We start from the raw sequence: 21195 nt of genomic DNA on the forward strand, positions 1-21195 counted from the left end.
AGACATTTTAAAAGTTCTCCTGCAACAAAATGGCACTGATGTCAATGCTGTGGAGAAAGATGGTTGGACACCTCTACATCTTGCCTGTGCAGTTGGACACACACAAATTGTAAAACTTCTTCTGCAATGCAATGGCACGGATGTCAATGCTGTGGAGGTAGGTGGTTGTACACCTCTACATCTTGCCTGTCAGGAGAGGCACACAGACATTATTAAACTTCTTCTACAACAAAATGGCACAGATGTCAGTGCTGTGACCAACAATGGTTGGACAGCACTGCATCTTGCCTGTCAATATGGACACACAGAAACAGTAAAGCTTCTCCTACAACACAATTGCACAGCTGTCTGTGCTGTGACCAACCATGGTTCAACACCTTTACACATTGCCTCTTTCCATGGGGACACACACATTGTTGAACTTCTCCTGCAACAAAATGACATCGATGCCAATAAAGTGGACAAATATGGTGACTCCCCTCTACATCTGGCAGTTCAAAAGTAAGTCCCCAATGGATTTGGATTATCCAAATCTGTTTCTTTAATGTTTGTTTTCTTGTTTCGAGTCATTCATGTCATAATCCCACCATGGGTCGTCATGCTTCACCTCTCTCTCTCACACACTCTAATGACACTGTAATCTAACTTCATTAATTAATCATCATAATTATTGTTGTTGTTGTTGTTACCTGACAAGATTCTTTACTTCATCTCATCCTTTGTTACCTCAACGTTACAGGTTCAAATCCTCTCCCTTCTTCCTTTCATTCCATGTAAAACACCTCACCCCCACCTCTCTTATAATTTTCCTCTTTCCTCTGGCCCTGGGCTAAATGCAGGATCATCCCCTTACTTTGATCTGTTTGTGTTCCAAGTTCAAATCCTGCAGTCAAAATCTGTACCAGTAATATCCAGGGGTTCATTTAATAAATTGTCCTCCCTCTTTTCTCCTGTTCTTGTGTCTGATTACTGTTGGATGGAATACCTTGTGGTGTTATTTTCCACCCTTTATGTTCAGAGTTCAAATCCTGCCGAGGTCACCTTGTCCTTCCATCTTTGCTAGGCTGTTAAAATACAATACCAGTCATGTACTGGGGTCCTTATAATCCACATTATCGCTTCTCCCCATCCTAAATCTCATGTCTATATAACAGGTGTTCATCATACCATATATAGACTGCCGTGTTTACTCAGGTGTGTATATATATCGTTGGTCTATAATGTAGAGAGCATATCGAATATATGAGGGGGTACCCAAAAGTAACCGGAAACGTTTCTGTGTGGGGCAAGGCCATTGAAGTTCAGGCTTCTGTTACTAGAAGCCACTTGATGCGATACTCAGGCATCAGTCTGCCAACCGGCATCTTTGAGTGTGGTCCTATTACCTTCTGGTGCATCTTTGTTTTACAGTGCTTCTCCCCTGTTCATCAAGTTTTGCAATGGCTGAAATGAAGGAACAGCTTGCTTCCATCAAATTCTGTTTTCTGCTGGAGAAAATAGCAGCCGAAACAGTTGTCATGCTTCAAACAGCTTACAAGGACACTGCCATGATGCCATGAGTAAAACACAAGATCATGAGTGGATTTCATGCTTTTCGAATGGTCACTTGTTGCTTAAGGACCAAACCTCATTCAGGGCAGCCATCGAGCTCCCAAACGAATCAAAACATCATGAAAATTCATGAACTGATTTTGGAAGGCATTCACCGAACAATTGACCGAACTTGTTGATATGACTGGTGAGTCCTGGAGCTCTTGTCAACGAATCTTGAGTGAGGAATTGCAAATGAAAAGTGTTGCAGCAAAATTTATGCTTCACTTGCTCACAGAAGATCAAAAGCAGTCATGATTGAATGCATTTTGTGAACTGAAAGAACAGCTGGAAGTCAAGCCCTATCTTTGATCGAAGGTCATCTATAGTGACAAAAGCTGGTGCTACAGAATTTGCGGACGTGGAAGAGGTGAAGAAAAATACGATGGAGGCTTCGAGAGGCATCACTTTGCCAGTGTTCCAGCACTGCTTTGAATAGAGGAAAACGTGCCTGGATTAATGCATTGCTTCAACTGGAGAATACTTTGAATTTGATAAAAATGTTAATATGTAAAACTAAGCAAATAAAATAATATTGCAAAATTCCGGGTTCTTTTGGGTCCCCACCTCATATATATAAATGTAGGATCCAAGGATTGAGGGATAGGAAAGTGAGCTTCAAGCAATCCATAGAAAATTTAAAAAAACAACTTCCAGGAACAAAACGAATTTATTGGGGCTCAAGGTTGTTGGTTTTTCCCTTACCGCATCTTCTGTGTTTGAACATGTGCCTCTCCTATTGACAGTGTAAACTTCATTTAATCAAGATACCCTTGGTCTGAAGAGTAGCCTGTGGTATACACCTCATTTGGATATTTACCAGTTCTGATGTTCCACCTGCTTTGAAACATGTAGCCCAGATTTTATCTACTCCATTCCTTAACTCATATATATATATAATATATATATATATTATATATATATATATATAATATATATGTATATACATGTATAATGTGTATTTGTGTGTATGTAATTATTGATGTAATTAGGTTATAATGACCTAATTACATATGTTTTCATGGTTAATCTAATAATAATAATGTTTTTCCTCTCCTCTTTGTATAACTTTCAGCCAACGCTATGATGTGGTATCGTTGATGCTGGCCCAGGTTAGTTAACAAATACATATTATATCCTCTCTCTAATATTCAATATTTATATATTTATATCATCAAAATACCAGTGAAATTCTGGGGGTAGATTTAATCAACTCCACAGCAGCAGCCTTTAAATTGCCGGTCTTGGGTCTGTGAAGAATAATTATGTTGGTGATAACAATGATGATAGTATTAGTGGTGATCACAGTCCAACTGACCACCACTGCTGATAGAACTATCTTTAATGGTCAGACAAAACAAGGTCATTCAACCCATATATATCAGATTATATATATTATCATCATCATCTTTTAATATCTGTCTGTCATGTTGTATGTGTGTGTGATATGTTATATATGTACGTTGTTGGTGTCGGCATTTTATCTTGTGTCCAATAATTTATTTGGCTTCTTTTGGCTACTTTTCCCCCTCTACACATATGTATAATGTCCGTGTATGTACATATACATATACATATATATATATATATATATATATATATATATATATATATATATATATATATATATATATATAATAATAAATATTAGGGAATATAAATCCAAATTTACAGGGAAAAAAAATCAGATTTAGGATTAAATCCAATTTTATAGTAAAATATTATAAAATATTATTAGAGACAAAACCACTATTTTGCAAAACAAACAAGGAAAGACTTAATCAATACATAAAATTTAATAAATAGTCAAAAAAACAGCCACTACAATTGTTTCTTGTCTTGATCGACAATCTTCAGGTGGACTTCCAATCTAAAATATCAATATTTTAAAATATAAAATAATAATTTTAAAATAATTAAAGTATGAATGAAAAAATATAAATATATAATCCATATATAACCCATATATAATCCATATATAATCAATATATAAACAATATATAAACTAAAATAAACCTATCAACAATTAAATATAAATATAAAATATAAAATATAAAACAAACAAAAAAATAATAATAATATAATAATAAACTATATATACACCCATACACATATACCTAATTATATATAACCATATCTAACTACATACACTAAATCACACCCCTATATATATATCCCTATACATACACATAAAAACGTCTAGGCAACTATAAATAAATAAAATAGCTAAATACTTCAACACAATACTTATTCATACTCCCACACACACACACATACAACCTGTATGAGTGTGGGTGTATGGGTGTATGAGTGTGGGTGTGTGAATTTGTCTGTGTGGGGAGGGAGTGGGTTTTTGGTGTATATTGAGGTTTATAAGTTAGTATAGGTATGTGTATAAGTCGTGGGTCTGTGGTTTACGTGTGTGTTTTTTGTGTGTGAATGTTTAGGTTAGGGGGATTGCTATATAGGTTTGTTATAGAGTTTAGCAAAGGGAGATTTTATCGTTATATGTTTTTAAGAGTTTTGGTTTATCATGGTTTTTTTTTTTTTTTTTTAGGGAATTCGTGGTAATTTGTCTATTTTCGATGTTGGTTGTTTTATTACATTGTTTCATTAATAATTTTTGAGTGGTGTTCGTTTTGCCACGTGAATATTATTTTTAATTCCATTTATTCCATTTCTCCATTCATTATTTTAAAAGATGTTCGTTTCCAGAGCGGTTATACTTTTTATACATATGTTTAGTTTCCTTGGTAAAGTAATTTTGTTTGGTGTATATGTTGAGGCTTATATGTACTTGTGGGTGTGTGTGAGTGGGGTGGGTGTTTGTATTTGTTATGGGTGTGTGTGGTTTACGTGTGTGTATTTGTGTGTGAATGTATAGGTTAAAGGGATTGCTATATAAGTATGTTATAGTGTTTAGTAAAGGGAGGTTTTATCATTTATGTTTTGTGAGTTTTAGCTTATCATGGTAGTTTTATAAAAGAATCCATTCATAATTTTGTGTTTATTTGTCTGTGTGGGGTTGAGTGGGTTTTTGGAGTATATGTTGAGGTTTATACGTATGTATAGGTATGTGTAAGTGGTGAGGGTATTTGTATATGTCGTGGGTGTGTGGTTACGTGTGTGTATTTGTGTGTGAATGTTTAGTTAGGGGGATTGCTATATAGGTATGTTATAGAGTTTAGTAAAGGGAGATTTTATCATATATGTTTTTATGAGTTTTGGTTTATCATGGTAGGTTTGTTAAGGAATTCGTAGTAATTTGTGTCTATTTGCGATGTCTGTTGTTTTATTGCATTGTTTCATTCATAATTTTTAAGTAGTGTTCGTTTTACCAAGTGAATATAATTTTTAATTCCATTTATTCCATTTCTCCGTTCATAATTTTAAGTGATGTCCGTTTTCTAGAGCGTGAATGTGGGTTGTATGTGTGTGTGTGTGGGAGTATGAATAAGTATTGTGTGAAGTATTTAGCTATTTTATTTATTTATAGTTGCCTAGACGTTTTTATGTGTATGTATAGGGATATATATATAGGGGTGTGATTTAGTGTATGTAGTTAGATATGGTTATATATAATTAGGTATATGTGTATGGGTGTATATATAGTTTATTATTATATATTATTATTTTTTTGTTTTGTTTTATATTTTATATTTTATATTTTATATTTAATTGTTGATAGGTTATTTTAGTTTATATATTGTTTATATATTGATTATATATGGATTATATATAGGTTATATATGGATTATATATTATATTTTTTCATTCATACTTTAATTATTTTAAAATTATTATTTTTATATTTTAAAATATTGATATTTTAGATTGGAAGTCCACCTGAAGATTGTCGATCAAGACAAGAAACAATTGTAGTGGCTGTTTTTTTGACTATTTATTAAAATTTTTTGTATTGATTAAGTCTTTCCTTGTTTGTTTTGCAAAATAGTGGTTTTGTCTCTAATAATATTTTATATATATATATATATATATATATATATATTTGAGTAGTTGAATGAATTATCTTGTTATGGATAATTCGGTTAACCGATACCTGGGTAGCAAATTCACATCAGAGAAGTTACGTGCTTTCGTGTGGAAATTTGTATGTTTTTTTTTAAAAATATAAATATATGAAAGAATGGAGTTGAACGACGAATTAACAAAATTCCTTTACTTTCAACATATGTTTCGAAGGCTGCATATTCTCAATTGTGAAGGAATAAGGAGTATATTATGCCGCTTTGTCATCAGGAAAAGCAAGGAACTTATGTCAACATCAAGATGCACAAAAAACTTTTAGATGACTGCTCACACGGAGTTACCCTAAATCTGCAAAATAACTCTTACTTCCCTTACCATAAGCCTTCTTCTAACCTTAAATATGTCAGCATTTTCAGTAACCATGCAAAAACTATCACCGATAATCTAGTTAAAAAAAAATATATCCTTAAGACTATCAAATTTATCTGCGAATGTCGACATTTTTAAACAAAAAGCAGAATTTTATAATACCGCCCTGTCAAAAGCTGGTTATAGGGATAAGGTATCATATATCGACCCGGCCCATTCTAAACTAATATTTGCCTCTCAGGATAAGAAAACTAATAACAATAGAAATAATGTAATTAATGATTTCAACACTAGCAACGTCGACACTAATATAATTAACAAAAATAATGTACGGACCAGGGGAGGCAATCGAAAACCAACACCAATTCTACAACACAGAAATACTCCCTTTAATGTAAATGTTAGCACTCTGAGCTATTCTAAGTAAAAAAAAAACTATATCTGGTTTGTCATTCCTTTCGGGAAACAAATCAGGTCTAACCTCCCTTTACAATTCCGCGAAGTTGTAGCTAAAAACTTTCCCAGGAATTCTAGGTATTACTCTACCATCAATTTGCATAAGGTGAGGATTGCATTTTCCAACACTAGAAACCTATCGCAGATAATTGCCTCCCATAATAATAAGCTGTTAAATAAGGATTCATCACCCAGGAGTAGCGACACTGCCCTTACCAATTCCAACCTAACATATAATAATAATAATAATAATAATATAAACAGTATTGATATTAGCAACATTCATAGCAGCACTGGCGTTAACAATAGTAATAATGATAATAATATTAGCCAGATTATTAACAGTGGTGTTGTTAGTGGTAATAATAACAGCATTTCTAATAACAGTTGTATTATTGATGATAACAGTCCTAGCATTCCTATAGTCAGAGAAATTGCCGACGATATTACAATTGATAGTAATGATAATAAGATGAATAGTGTCGTGGCCAATGCTAGCAACAATATTTACACCTATCATAACAATAAAAACTCTGTCTTAGTATCGGATGTTAACCCCAACAAATTAAAGTTCCTATCCAAAAATTCCAAAATTAGAAACACCATTTACCAGTGCAAAATTTCTTCGGGAACTGATGTCTTCTACATTGGAGCAACTTCTTCTAAATCAGCCCAAAGGATATCCAACCATTACTCAACTTTCAGAGATAAGAGAAAACAACACAGCACGGGACTAAGTAAATTAGTTTGGTGTCTGAAGGACAGCAATACAACTTTTAAACTGGAATGGTCCATATTGTCGGTATCCTTCCCGTTTGACAAGGGCAGAAAACATTGCAGCGTCTGTATTTCCGAACTTTTTCATATTTTGTTCGCCAAAGTCCCTTTAATAAATACAATCGTCGAGAAGTCCTACAGATGCATGCACTGGCAAAAACACACCTTTCAATCATATGAATAATGATTAATATAGATAGCCCCTTGAATTTTAATTAATATAACTCTTTTTTTATATATTTCATCCCCGAAGTCAAAAAATTCTTTTTATACTGTCAAAGAACTACTACTCAATCCAGTGAGTATGTGTTACCTTTGTCCCTATACTTCGCCCTCCTCTTTCTCTCTCTCTTTCCCTCTATCTATAGTAAGCACATTTAAACACACAGACACAAACCGTTCACCTCAACACTGTCTGTTTTCTGACAACCCATCCATCCACAAACACAATCACGCACACACACACACACACACACACATTAATGCCGTTATATACAGTCACACACACAGACACTCACTCACAAAAGAAAATTCACCATTCATTTGTACTGCATCCTTTCCCCTTCCTATTCTTATGCCTCTCTTCTCCTACTTCGTTTGAACCCTTGAACCTTTAGAACCTTCTAGATTCTTCTACATCCAACCATTTTGACGTCACTCCTTATAAAGGAATTTTTTAAAGAGACACTCATTTTCACTATGGGCTCCGTGTGAGCAGTCATCTAAAAGTTTTTTGTGCATCTTGATGTTGACATAAGTTCCTTGCTTTTCCTGACGAGAAAGCGGCATAATATACTCCTTATTCCTTCGCAATTAGGAATATGCAGCCTCGAAACATATGTCGAAAATAAAGGAATTTTGTTAATTTGTCGTTCAACTCCATTCTTTCATATATATATATATATTATATATATATATATATATATATATATATATATATATACATACATACATACATACATACATATATATATATATATATATATATATATATAATATATATATATATATATACACATACATACATACATACATACATACATATATATATATATATAATATATATATATATATATATGTATATTCGTACCAGACACATTATGTGGCAGAGAAAAGTTAAAGGTCCTTGTCCTCAGCAACAAAGCTAAATGAGGGTACGCTGCACTCAGTCCCTATTGCTTTGTTAATCAATTACCATCAATACATGATGAATCAATTTCCATTGTCCTCTCCCTACCTAACTCAATGGATTAACTACCCTTACTGTATTTGTCTACCTAACTTATTTACCTGTATTTGTATTAACATTGCTTTGCATGAATGCTAGGATGTGGCACCCTCCACTGTTGGTGGTGACAATATCTGATTAACTCCTCTTTACAGGTATCCATACTAACACCTCCGTGCTAATGCCAGCACAACACCCACGTCCAGTGGTGTTAGCAAGCGTTACATGAATGATGCAGGATTAAATGCAAGGACAACTGCTAATGACATGCTGGCAGGCAAATGCTAATAACAACCTTTTCAGATGCTGATAGCTGCAGCCAATGTAGACACAGCACTGTCGATGTAAGCACATGCAACAAGTATCTCGTCTTATGCGCACCTCCCTCACTGCCCCTACAAGGTCTGTCAAATGAACTGAAGGGCTACTTCTATGACACTCTTCTGCTGACCTTGTCCTCATGGCTGGTGTTTTCAATGGATATGTTGTGCAGCATCCAGGTATCTTGCCTGGGGTACATGAAATTTACTATTGTGAGGGATAAACAGGCTGAATCAATCTCTTTACTCTTTACTCTTTTACTTGTTTCAGTCATTTGACTGCAGCCATGCTGGAGCACTGCCTTTAGTCGAGTAAATCGACCCCAGGACTTATTCTTTGTAAGCCTAGTACTTATTCTATCAGTCTCTGTTGCTGAACCGCTAAGTTACGGGGATGTAAACAGACCACCGTCGGTTGTCAAGCAATGGTGGGGGGGGGGGGACAAACACAGACACACAAACATATACACACATACATATATATACATATGTACGACGGGCTTCTTCCAGTTTCCGTCTACCAAATCCACTCACAAGGCTTTGGTTGGCCCGAGGCTATAGTAGAAGACACTTGCCCATGGTGCCACACAGTGGGAATGAACCTGGAACCATGTGGTTGGTAAGCAAGCTACTTACCACACAGCCACTCCTACTGTTTATGACATCTTAGTAGATTTATCATGTCCCTAACACACATTCATAGCATGTTATAGAGAGACCTTACAGAAAGTTGACTACACTAACAAACATCAAATGTACATGACCAGGTTAATCAAGTACCCAGTAGAAGACAGCAATGACACATTGATATCCACCCTAATTTTTATGTACATTTTCAATTTCTATTTTTACCTCCACAAAGGATTCAGTGAAACTGGATATTAGGAACCATAAGAAAATGTCACCATTACTGGAAGCCGTCTCTGGGGCCCACCTCGGAATAATCCATAAACTTATTATACATGGTGCAAACATGAATGCTGTCGACAATGATGGCAATAATTGTTTGCACCTCTCTATAATAAAGAAAGAGATGTTCCATTCTGAGGTGGAACCCATTCCCATTTTAGATGAGGTAAGTTTTTAAAATTGTTTCTTGATGTATGTGTGTGGTTGGCATTAGGAAGGGCATCCAACCGTAGAAACCATGCCAAAACTGGCAATTGGAGCCTGAGCAGCTCTGTGGCTGACCAACTCCTCCCAAACCATCCAACCTATTCCAGCATAGAAAACGAATGTAAAATGATGAGGAGGAGGATGTGTGTATGTGTGGGTGAGAGAAACAGAGGGACATTGCTTCCCATGTCTTTTCACTCCCATCCACCTCGCTTCCTTTAGTATTAAATAATTCAGTTTCTCCTGATAGCACTAGTTGTATTATGTAACTAATAATATTCCATCTCCTTTCACCTTCAAAAGCATGGCCTCTCCACTGTAAAGAAGGTAACCCATCTTGGATATTGGTCATGTAAACACTGCCATCACAAAATGAAGGAGAGGTGACCAATGACAGAGATGCAGGGTAGAGTAGAGTTCTTTGTGACATAAAAGATGATAAACCTTTATAATGCTGGTTAAGGTTATGCTGACATAATCCAGTACATTCTATGAAGAATGTTCACTGAAACAGCTCTCTATCGCATTTCTTATACACAACAGGTATCCACTGATTTCTTGCAGGTAACAATGTTGAATGTTAGAACACTGGAGAGTGGATACAATGAAGGAAGGTCCTTAGTGTGTTTTCCTGTATGTAGGTTGTGTATGTTCTACACACACACACACACACATACACATCATTTAGCGCCTGCTTTCCATGCTGGCATGTCTTAGACGGTTTGACTAGAACTGGTAAGCCAGAGAGCCAATCTACTTTTGGCTTGGTTTCTACAGCTAGACCCTGTAATGAAAGTGACTTTACAGGGATCTTTCGCTACTTCACGGTTCAACTACTGCGGATTCACGACTTTGCAAATTTAAAAAATATATATATATGAACACCTAGAGACATCGACACATTATTAGACTGCCACTCCCAGCCGCTAATCAACATAATTTTCTCACCATGGCACCTGGCATTTGTGACATAATTTTCTCAGCATAGCACCTGGCACTTGTGACATAATTTTCTCAGCTTGGCACCTGGCACTTGTGACATAATTTTCTCAGCTTGGCACCTGGCACTTGTGACAGAATTTTCTCAGCTTGGCACCTGGCACTTGTGACAGAATTTTCTCAGCATAGCACCTGGCACTTGTGACATAATTTTCTCAGCTTGGCACCTGGCACTTGTGACATAATTTTCTCAGCTTGGCACCTGGCACTTGTGACAGAATTTTCTCAGCATAGCACCTGGCATTTGTGACGGAATTTTCTCAGCATAGCACCTGGCACTTGTGACATAATTTTCTCAGCTTGGCACCTGGCATTTGTGACATAATTTTCTCAGCTTGGCACCTGGCACTTGTGACATAATTTTCTCAGCATGGCACCTGACACTTGTGACATAATTTTCTCAGCATAGCACCTGGCACTTGTGACATAATTTTCTCAGCTTGGCACCTGGCATTTGTGACATAATTTTCTCAGCTTGGCACCTGGCACTTGTGACATAATTTTCTCAGCATGGCACCTGGCACTTGTGACATAATATTCTCAGCATGGCACCTGGCATTTGTGACAAAATTTTCTCAGCATAGCATCTGGAATTTGTGACATAATTTTCTCAGCTTGGCACTTGGCACTTGTGACATAATTTTCTCAGCATGGCACCTGGCACTTGTGACATAATTTTCTCAGCATAGCATCTGGAATTTGTAACATAATTTTCTCAGCATAGCACCTGGCACTTGTGACATAATTTTCTCACCTTGGCACCTGGCATTTGTGACATAATTTTCTCACCATGGCACCTGGCACTTGTGACAGAATTTTCTCAGCATGGCACCTGGCACTTGTGACATAATTTTCTCAGCTTGGCACCTGGCATTTGTGACATAATTTTCTCACCATGGCACCTGGCACTTGTGACATAATTTTCTCAGTTTGGCACCTGGCACTTGTGACATAATTTTCTCAGCATGGCACCTGACACTTGTGACATAATTTTCTCACCATGGCACCTGGCATTTGTGACATAATTTTCTCACCATGGCACCTGGCATTTGTGACATAATTTTCTCAGTTTGGCACCTGGCACTTGTGACATAATTTTCTCAGCATGGCACCTGGCACTTGTGACATAATTTTCTCAGCATGGCACCTGGCATGTGACATAATTTTCTCAGCATGGCACCTGGCACTTGTGACATAATTTTCTCAGCTTGGCACCTGGCACTTGTGACATAATTTTCTCACCATGGCACCTGGCACTTGTGACATAATTTTCTCAGCATGGCACCTGGCACTTGTGACATAATTTTCTCAGTTTAGCACCTGGCACTTGTGACATAATTTTCTCACCATGGCACCTGGCACTTGTGACAGAATTTTCTCAGCTTGGCACCTGGCATTTGTGACATAATTTTCTCAGCATAGCACCTGGCACTTGTGACAGAATTTTCTCAGCATGGCACCTGGCACTTGTGACATAATTTTCTCAGCTTGGCACCTGGCACTTGTGACATAATTTTCTCACCATGGCACCTGGCACTTGTGACATAATTTTCTCAGTTTGGCACCTGGCACTTGTGACATAATTTTCTCAGCATGGCACCTGACACTTGTGACATAATTTTCTCACCATGGCACCTGGCATTTGTGACATAATTTTCTCACCATGGCACCTGGCATTTGTGACAGAATTTTCTCAGTTTGGCACCTGGCACTTGTGACATAATTTTCTCACCATGGCACCTGGCACTTTTGACATAATTTTCTCAGCTTGGCACCTGGCACTTGTGACATAATTTTCTCAGCATGGCACCTGGAACTTGTGACATAATTTTCTCAGCATGGCACCTGGCACTTGTGACATAATTTTCTCAGCTTGGCACCTGGCATTTGTGACATAATTTTCTCAGCTTGGCACCTGGCACTTGTGACAGAATTTTCTCAGCATGGCACCTGGCACTTGTGACATAATTTTCTCAGCTTGGCACCTGGCATTTGTGACAGAATTTTCTCAGCATAGCATCTGGAATTTGTGACATAATTTTCTCAGTTTGGCACCTGGCACTTGTGACATAATTTTCTCACCATGGCACCTGGCATTTGTGACAGATTTTTCTCAGCATAGCCTCTGGCATATGTGGCATAATTTTCTCAGCATGGCACCTGGCACCTGTGACATAATTTTCTCAGCATGGGACCTGGCATTTGTGACATAATTTTCTTAGCTTGACACCTGGCATTTGTGACATAATTTCTTCAACAGTTCTCATGGGATAATGTTCTCTTTTTCATGGCACTATTGAGATCCTATACAGATCCTAATCGTGTTATTTTCACTACTGTGACCATGCTATTAACCCAGTTTATGGATTGAGTCTCTTTGACAACAACTCAAAGCTAGGTCATTGAATCAAATTCTGCTTGCACCTTGTCCATCAAAGCAGTAGATACTTTTCTTGGTAGGTGTACCACGGATATGATTTTGGCCACTAATTCTATGTGGTGTTCTCCTGGCATGCATCCGAGTCCTAGGAACCGCTCTGGATATTCTTCCAGTATGTCTGTATTCCCTTTCTGTATGTTGTGTACTTGATGTACCAACTTCAATTTCTCACAGATTGTTCTTCCCAGTATACTTGGCTGGTGTTCCTCCATAACCTGGAATACTACTTCATTCAAAATGCCAGATTTCACTTGATTTTGTTAATTCGATCTGTCCAAGTGGAAGTCACTTCTCTCCAAGGTATGTCATAATTTATTTGGTGTCGGAAGTAGGATTGAATAATCGCCCAAATGAATCAGATAAGAAGCCCAATTGTGCTGAGAACTAGAATCGGTGTATACAAAGGTTTGAACTGTATCTTACAGCTAGCAGAATTGCAATTAAATAGTTTACAGAATTGTCTGAGGAATTCTTAGTGATTGCCTCAGAGTGTGATGTCATGAGTTTGTATGTATGATGATGTAAATAGACAGATAGTCATGGCTGCACCTTGTATCGCGTCATAATTTTCAGACCCCTTCCTAATGCCAACCAGTCCAAGAGTGTAGTGGGTGCCTTCAATGTGTCACTGGCACCGACGTCAACTACAATTTCATTTGCTGAGTCTTCTCAAGCACAGAAAATCACCAAAGGTATTAATCACTTATCATTGCCTCCATGAGATCCAACTTTCAAAGATTGTGCTTCATCACCTCATCCCATCTCTTCCTGAGTCTACCTCTTCCACAGTTAGTGCAGCACTTCTTTAAACAGCTTTCCTCGTCCATATGCATCACATGTCCATATCAGTGCACTTGTCTCTCTTGCATACCACATCTGATGTCTCTTGTGCGCAATTTTTCTTGCAAGATGCTTGCACTCTGTCGCACATGCACACTGACATTGCACATTCAGCAAAGCATGCTAGCTTCGTTTCTTTCTAGTCTGTGCATGTCCTCAGCAGTCACAGCCTGTTTCACTGCCAGGTAGCATGGTTGTTCTCACACAGGCATCATACAATCTGTCTTTTGCTCAGAGGGAGAGGCCCTTTGTTACCAACAAAGGTAGAAGCTCTCTGAACTTTGCCCAGGCTATTCTTATTCTAGCAGCTATGCTCTCAGTGCATCCACCTCCACTGCTGACTTGATTACTTAGATAACAGAAGCTATCACCTAGGTGTATGTATATAAATGTGTGTGTGTTCTGCATTAAATATAGAAGCAGTGATGACTGAAATTTCAGTAAATAATAATTATTGTAAGCTTAAAGCTTGTAAAGGATCACCATGTATTGGCAAAAGAAACTACTCTAATATTGGGGCATATAGGCCCTCAAAGGTAAACAAGTGGGTATTAGTACACATGGGAATTGAACCTACACCTCATATTTGCAATATATGTGTTAACCGATTACACCAACCTACTCATCTTGCCATTAGATTTGAGAGCTATAATTTCATAGTGTTGTTTTTATTTTTAAAGTTTTTTGTGTTGATTTTAAGCTACTTTTGTTGTTCTAAGCTTATTATTATTATTATTATTATTTACAGAATTTTTACTCTCCACCACTTCTCCATTTAATGCAGAAAATGTACGTTTGTTTGTTTGAAAGACATCAGCATCTATCCACTGGTAGATCTGATGGTGTTTATTGTCTGTTGTTGCAGAATTTAAGCAACTCTTTGATTCCCAAATATGTAACGGTCACTACAGATGTGTGACTGTATTTCAGACAGTTGATGGTCACCTATGTATTGTTGTAATATCTTCTTTGGTGAGAAGAAGCTACTCTAGCAGTCAATGACCCATTATTATAGGAATTGTCTATCAGACTAACATTTTCAAGAATTTCTTGACTATAATGTGTTGGTGTGTTGCCTCAACCACCACACCAATCCTTACTTCCTTTACTTCACTTCATCAGCCAAAAATGTTTCTTTATAAATTTTGGAAACATTATTGATATGCTTGGATATGTCTGTCTGGTGTTGGTTTTGTTGCTGTGTCTGAAGAAAAATTATTATGTTCTTGGTGTTTTCTGTTCATTGTTTGTTGTTATGGAAATGAGTTGCACTTTGTGACCAGTGAAACGTTTCCCAATCAATATTTGGATTATCGAAATTACCAGTAGGAAAATATGGGTGACTGCTTTCATAGATGCAGATCTGAAGATGTCAAACAAATTCAAGATGGTAAACAAATTCAAGTAGGAGTATATATGTTGTTAAAAAAATACTTCTTGTTGCGACCAGTTAAAATCTCCACAAGGAATTACAGAAAGTCTTGAGTGACCATAGACCATCAGACGACCCCCATGGTAATTAGAATGGCCTTTGTGTAACAAAATGTAGCTTGCCATTGTTTGTTGTTATGTTGTTGTGTTATATTTATATATACAATACTCTTCCATAAGTATTTCTTTTGTTATGGCCAGTTGGCTTTATCAAGCCAGTTGTAAAGATAGGTTCTTGTTGGTTTGTTGTGTTCTGTTATTTGTGATAATTGTTCCATTATATTTCCTACATTTGAGATGATTTGTTTATCTACAATATATATTTGTGTAATATTCTACTCATCGTTTTATATTTCATCATTTGCAGTGCTGCAAAGAGCTCCAACTGGACATGGATAAGAGGCTCTCTGGAATAGTAGTTTTGTGTTACTTTGCCAGCCAAGGAGCCATCTTATACCATCGTAATGTTAAGAAAGTGACCCCATTGGACTACATAAAAAATCAACATTTGAAAGAAAAATTAAAAACATTTTTACAATCACTGTAAGTACTCACTGGCAACGCCAAGATAAGCCAGGACATTTTCTCTTTTGTATATAATCATGTTTATATGTTTATTTAGTTTCAATTCTCCCAATGTATTATTCCGTCATTAGTGTGTTGACTCAAGACAACAATAATGATTTCCAATTCTGGCACAAGGCCAGCAAGGTCAGGGAGGGGATAAGTCAATTACAACATCCCCAGTTTTCAACTGGTACTTATTTTATCAACAGCAAGGTAAAGTCAACCGCAGCTGAATTTGAATTCAGCATGTAAAGGCAGACGAAATGCAAGAAAGCATTTTGCTCCGTGTGCTAATGATTCTGCCAGCTTGCAGCCTTAAGACCACACAACAATAATAAGAACAATAAACAGAAAATACAGTTGTTAGTGGATCAAACAAAAAACACTATTTTGATGACATTCACATGATTGCTTGTGTTGACAGATATACCTCACCATCCACCCCTGACTATTTTAGAGTTCGGTGACCTCCATGAAAATGTAGTACTAAATAATAAAGTGAATGAACACATTTTGAAATTGCTATTTAGAAGTAAATAGGATTTATCTGTCTACCAACAATTTTTTCTCTCTCTCTCTTCTCTGATTCAATCAGTTATCATGTACACTTTCATGTGAAAATAACCTAAAACTCACACTAACAATGTGTATGTCATCATCATCATCATCCTTTAATGTTCATTGTCCATGCTGGTATGGGTTGGAAAGTTTGACTGGGCTGGCATGCTGGAAGGCTGCACCAGGCTTCAGTCTGATTTGGCATGGTTTTCTATGGCTGGATGCCCTTCCTAACATCAACCACCCCATGAGTGTAATGGGTGATTTTACATGCTTCCAGCACGGGTGTCATTTGCATAACACCGGTGTGCGTTTATGTGCCACCAGCACAAGTGCCAATTTATGTGACACCAGTATCTGCCACGACTGCAATTTTGCTCAGCTCAGTGGGTCTTTTCAAGCACACCATAATGCCAAAGGTCTTGGTTATTGCCTCCATGAGGCCTAACACTTTGCCTTCATCAGGCCCAACGCTGTAAATTTTGGTAGAACATTGCCACATATCCTCTCAATACAGAACTAATTTAAGTAACCCGTATACATAAAAAGCACCCACTACACTCACGGAGTGGTTGGCGTTAGGAAAGGGCATCCAGCTGTAGAAACATGGCCAGATAAGACCGGAGCCTGGTGCAGCCTTCTGGCTTCCCAGATCCCTGGTCGAACCGTCCAACCCATGCTAGCATGGAGAACGGACGTTAAACGATGATGATGATGATGATGATGATGATGATGATGATGATACCATTCTTAGTGATTTAGGCTTCCGCAGTTTATTAGTTGTAGCAATTTCTTGCCAAGTAACCCATATACCATTCCTAGTGATTTAGGCTTCTGCAGTTTATTAGTTGTAGCAATTTCTTGCCAAGTAACCCATATACCATTCCTAGTGATTTAGGCTTCTGCAGTTTATTAGTTGTAGCAATTTCTTGCCAAGTAACCCATATACCATTCCTAGTGATTTAGGCTTCAGCAGTTTATTAGTTGTAGCAATTTCTTGCCAAGTAACCCATATACCATTCCTAGTGATTTAGGCTTCTGCAGTTTATTAGTTGTAGCAATTTCTTGCCAAGTAACCCATATACCATTCCTAGTGATTTAGGCTTCTGCAGTTTATTAGTTCTAGCAATTTCTTGTCAAGTAACCCATATACCATTCCTAGTGATTTAGGCTTCTGCAGTTTATTAGTTGTAGCAATTTCTTGCCAAGTAACCCATATACCATTCCTAGTGATTTAGGCTTCTGCAGTTTATTAGTTGTAGCAATTTCTTGCCAAGTAACCCATATACCATTCCTAGTGATTTAGGCTTCTGCAGTTTATTAGTTGTAGCAATTTCTTGCCAAGTAACCCATATACCATTCCTAGTGATTTAGGCTTCTGCAGTTTATTAGTTGTAGCAATTTCTTGCCAAGTAACCCATATACCATTCCTAGTGATTTAGGCTTCTGCAGTTTATTAGTTGTAGCAATTTCTTGCCAAGTAACCCATATACCATTCCTAGTGATTTAGGCTTCTGCAGTTTATTAGTTGTAGCAATTTCTTGCCAAGTAACCCATATGCCATTCCTAGTGATTTAGGCTTCTGCAGTTTATTAGTTGTAGCAATTTCTTGCCAAGTAACCCATATACCATTCCTAGTGATTTAGGCTTCTGCAGTTTATTAGTTGTAGCAATTTCTTGCCAAGTAACCCATATACCATTCCTAGTGATTTAGGCTTCTGCAGTTTATTAGTTGTAGCAATTTCTTGCCAAGTAACCCATATACCATTCCTAGTGATTTATGCTTCAGCAGTTTATTAGTTGTAGCAATTTCTTGCCAAGTAACCCATATACCATTCCTAGTGATTTAGGCTTCAGCAGTTTATTAGTTGTAGCAATTTCTTGCCTAGTAACCCATATACCATTCCTAGTGATTTATGCTTCTGCAGTTTATTAGTTGTAGCAATTTCTTGCCAAGTAACCCATATACCATTCCTAGTGATTTAGGCTTCAGCAGTTTATTAGTTGTAGCAATTTCTTGCCAAGTAACCCATATACCATTCCTAGTGATTTAGGCTTCAGCAGTTTATTAGTGGTTTTGGAATATATTTAGTTCTCTCTCTGTCAACCAGTGTTTGTGATGTATCAGATTCAATACATATATTTATTAATATATGTATATATATATATGTATACATATTGTGTGTGTGTGTGTGTGTGTGTGTACATATATACGAGGTTGGGCTGAAAATTTCATAGGCTGAGCATATGTGTTTTATTTTTCGACATACACTTCTTCCATTGGTGTTGCAGTGCTTGGATTCCTGTGGTATAGAAGCTCTCATCCTAACCCTCAACGGTAGATATGGCCTCATCAAGTTTTTTCTGATGTTGGGGAACAGAAAATAGTCAGATGGTGCCAAATCAGGAAAATATGGATTGTAGTCAACCAATTCAAAGCCACAGTTGTTCACAGCAGCCATTGTAACCACAGACTTGTGTGCAGGAGCATAGTCCTGGTGAAGCAGGACCCCTTCCATCAGTTTTCCAGGCCGTTTTGACTTGATTACCTTTCACAGCTACCTTAGCAAGTTGGCATAGTATTCGCCATTAATAGTATGGCCTTTCTGAAGGTAGTCAATGAACACAATGCCATTTGCATCTGAGAAGATGTAGGCCATCATCTTCCCTGCCGATGACACCATCTTGGCTTTCATAGGGAGAAGATGGGTGTTTCTACTGCATGGACTGCCGTTTGGTCTCTGGATCAAAGTGGTGAACCCAACATTCATCTTGGATGAGGAAACATTCAAGAAAATTGGCTGGATTTGCTTCAAATGGTGCCAAGTTTGCCTGCGGCACGACCAGCCTGGTGTGCTTTTGATCAGGCATCAAAAGTCGTGGCACCCACTGAGCTGAAACCTTCAACATGCCAAGTTCGTTATCCAGAATGTTCTCAATTCATTCACAGGACTTACCTGCAGCATTAGGTATCTGATTAATATTTAAATGTCTGCCGTCCATTACTGTGTGGTGAACATGGTCAATGATTTCTTGTGTGGTGGCTGTGGCAGGACGTCCAGACCTTAGGTCATCTTCAAGACTTTTCCTACCTATCTTGAATTCAGCTGCCCACATTTGCAGAGTTGATAAAGCTGGAGCATCATCTCTGAATGTAGCAACTGTGTAAGCATGAATGCCCTTGGGTTGACTAACCCCTTTTTCTGCAGATATCTGATAACACCATGGTGCCAAGCAACGACGCCCCGGCCGCGCGCGCGCTTTCCGGACCGGAGAGTTGATAAAGCTGGAGCATCATCTCTGAATGTAGCAACTGTGTAAGCATGAATGCCCTTGGGTTGACTAACCCCTTTTTCTGCAGATATCTGATAACACCATGGTGCCAAATTTTATCCATTTTCACAAAATGTCTCTAGTACCACTTTTACAAGTCCCCAATTCTGATTCCAATGTGGGTTTATCTGGAAAGAAAAAATGCAATTCGCATCAGTAAAGGTTGAATTTAATGCATGCCAAGTTTAATTACTGTATGATAATTCCTCCTTAGTCAGCCTTTGATATTTTCAGCCCACCCTTGTATGTGTATGTTAATGTGACACTTGTATACACACAAATCTGCTTGTATGTAATTGTTTACAGAAGAATTTACGATGTACTCTTGCTAGTCACTGTTGTTTCCCTTAATATTCCATATTCTAAACATGTCCACAATGAAATGTTTTATTATAAATGAATGTTAATGATGGGATGTGTTAATATTTTGTTCCACAGGTGTCGGTGGTGTCAAGAGAAAAAGGCTACTATCACACTCCATCCATGTCAACATACCGTTACTTGTCAGAATTGCTGTTCTCAAATGATATTTAAGCAATGCCCCATATGTCGACAACACATACGCAGCAAAAGTGGATTTGGTAAGAACATTCTTTCTTGATCTGTCTGTTGTCTCATTAACTTTCTGGTATGGAATAATGCACTTCATATTGTAGTGGAGACCCAGATCTGCCATTATCTGGCATAAATGGGGTCTTTTCTTTGTGATAGTATATCTATCACGACATCCACTAAACGTTGTGTTTATCCAATTAGAAGATTGATCACACTTCAAAAGGACTGTGCTTTGCAACATAAGACTAACAAATGATAATATAAGATAAATGGTAACTAACTGAAATATCACCAAATCCCCAATGTTCTATTTGTAAACCTTTTACTTTCAATTGTGAGTGATTAGAGGTGATTAATGATTTATCAGTATCATGGAGAGCTGATAATTAAAGATGGTGTTACTTACAAGAACATCAGAGTCGGCTCTGGTAAAGTGGGAGATTCAATGATAAAATCTCAACTGAGAGTTTACAGAGTTTGACTGTTAAATCAATCAGCCTGGGTGTGTGTAAAGAATGTTGTAATTGGGAAATGATGTCAGGGGTAGTTTCAACATATTTTACAAAGTTGAACTGCACAAATCCATCATGATTTCTCATATTATGAAGGTATCAAACAATTACAGC

General features: G+C 37.3%; 1 protein-coding gene across 1 annotated transcript in view; it reads left to right on the forward strand.

Annotated features, from left to right (window-relative positions):
* Positions 1–21195, forward strand: part of LOC115225105 (alpha-latrocrustotoxin-Lt1a) — a 61655-nt gene that overhangs the window by 16716 nt on the left and 23744 nt on the right. The window contains exons 5-10 of the mRNA XM_036514002.1: positions 1–77; positions 180–501; positions 2666–2702; positions 9593–9805; positions 15924–16099; positions 20453–20595. The exon at positions 1–77 is cut by the window's left edge and continues 164 nt beyond it. Of these exons, the coding sequence (XP_036369895.1) occupies positions 1–77; positions 180–501; positions 2666–2702; positions 9593–9805; positions 15924–16099; positions 20453–20595 (968 nt within the window). The remainder of the gene's footprint in view (positions 78–179; positions 502–2665; positions 2703–9592; positions 9806–15923; positions 16100–20452; positions 20596–21195) is intronic.

This window comes from Octopus sinensis, linkage group LG27 (genome assembly GCF_006345805.1).
Source record: "Octopus sinensis linkage group LG27, ASM634580v1, whole genome shotgun sequence".
Classification (NCBI taxonomy): Eukaryota; Metazoa; Mollusca; class Cephalopoda; order Octopoda; family Octopodidae; genus Octopus; species Octopus sinensis.